General features: G+C 46.2%; 1 protein-coding gene across 1 annotated transcript in view; it reads left to right on the forward strand.

Moving 5' to 3' along the window:
• Window positions 1–540: 540 nt before the first annotated feature.
• The window catches only part of POLR2I (polymerase (RNA) II (DNA directed) polypeptide I, 14.5kDa), a gene marked incomplete at its 5' end in the record, with an annotated part of 1944 nt that continues 573 nt past the window's right edge, over window positions 541–1911 (forward strand). The window contains one exon of the mRNA XM_010181567.1: window positions 541–614. Coding sequence (XP_010179869.1) covers window positions 541–614 — 74 coding nt within the window. The remainder of the gene's footprint in view (window positions 615–1911) is intronic.

Here is a 1911-nt window from a genome sequence, read left to right on the forward strand (position 1 = left end):
TACTGGGACCAGTCAGCCCCCTCCCAGTTCGGTACTGGGTCCAGTCACCCCCTCTCCCAGTTCGATACTGGGTCCAGTCACCCCCTCTCCCAGTTTGGTGCCAGGAGCGGTTACCCCCTTCCCAGTTTGGTGCCGGGACCGGTTACCCCCTTCCCAGTTTGGTGCTGGGACCGGTTACCCCCTTCCCAGTTTGGTGCTGGGACCGGTTACCCCCTTCCCAGTTTGGCGCGGGGGACGGGTGCCGGGACCGGTTACCCCCTTCCCAGTTTGGTGCTGGGACCGGTTACCCCCTTCCCAGTTTGGTACTGGGACCGGTTACCCTCTTCCCAGTTTGGTACTGGGTTTAGTCACTCCTTCCCAGTTTGGTACTGGGTCCAGTCACCCCTCTCCCAGTTTGGTGCCGGGACCAGTGATCTCTCCCAGTTTGGTACTGGGACTGGTTACTGGACCCGGTCACCCCCTTCCCAGTTTGGTGCTGGGACCAGTGACCCCTCCCAGTTTGATACTGGGACCAGTTTGTGCCCCCCGTTGCCCCCCCAGTGCCGGAACTGCGACTACCAGCAGGAGGCCGACAACAGCTGCATCTACGTCAACAAGATCACCCACGAGGTGGAGTGAGTTCGTTAGCGAGCCCGCGGTTAATTAAGAGTAATTAATACAGGGGTGGTAATTGGGGTGAGGGAATTAATGAGGAAGTCATTGGGAAAGTGGGAAATGGGGGGGGAGCTACTGAGGGAGATGGAGTGGAGGGTAATTAGTGGGGGTAGTTAATGAGGGAGCGATGTTTCAGGGTCATTACTAGTAATTAAGAAAGTTAATGAGTAAAGGGGCTGTTGGGGTTAATGAGAGGGGTTGGGGTCATTAATGAGAGTGGTTTGGGTCATTAATTAGTGTGGTTAAGGTAGTTAATTAGTGATTGGAGTAATTAATCACTGGGTTAGGTAATTAATGAGTTAATTAGTTAATTAGTGGTTGGAGTAATTAATAACTGGGTTAGGTAATTAATGAGTTAATTAATTGGTGGTTGGAGTAATTAATAACTGGGTTGGGTAATTAATGAGTTAGTTAATTAGTGATTGGAGTAATTAATAACTGGTTTAGATAATTAATGAGTTAATTAGTTAATTGGTGGTTGGACTAATTAATAACCAGGTTAGGTAATTAATGAGTGGTTGAGGTAATTAACAGTGGTTGGGGTAATTAGTAAGAGCAGTTGGGGTGATAAGAGTGGTTGGGGTCATTAATGAGTGTTTAAGGTAATTAATGAGAGCCCTTGGGGTAATTAATGAGTGGTTGAAGCAATTAATAGCAATTGCTGAGGGGTGATTAGTGAGTGGTTGGAGCAATTAGTCATGGGGTAATTAATAGTGGTTGGGGTAACTAATGAGTGGTTGGAATTAATGAGAGTGGTTGGGGTCATTAATTACTGTGGTTAAGGTACTTAATGAGTGGGTGGGGTAATTAATAACTGGTTTAGGTAATTAATGAGTGGTTGGGGTAATTAGAGTGGTTGAGGTAATGAGTGACTGGGGCAATTAATGAAAGTGGTTGGTGTCATTAGTGAATGGGTCATTAGTGGATGGGGTAATTAGAGCAGTTAAAGTCTAATTAGAGCAGTTAAGGTAATTAATGAGAGTGGTTAGTGTAATTAATGAGTGGTTGGTGTAATTAACGAGAGGGATTGAGGTCATTAATGAGTGCTTTGGGTAATTAGTGTTTGGGGTAATTACTAGGTGGTGGAGGGGTGATTAATGAGTGAAGTCATTGAGTGGCTGGGGTAATTAATTAGAGCTTGGGTAATTAATGAGAGTGGTTGGGGTCATTACTGAAAACCCGTGAGGTAATTAGTGAGTGGTTGGGGTCATTAATGAGTGCCTGGGGTAATTAATAGGGGGTTGAGGGGTGATTAAT

The sequence above is a fragment of the Mesitornis unicolor genome, unplaced genomic scaffold, assembly GCF_000695765.1.
Source record: "Mesitornis unicolor isolate BGI_N332 unplaced genomic scaffold, ASM69576v1 scaffold32673, whole genome shotgun sequence".
NCBI classification, from domain to species: Eukaryota; Metazoa; Chordata; class Aves; order Mesitornithiformes; family Mesitornithidae; genus Mesitornis; species Mesitornis unicolor.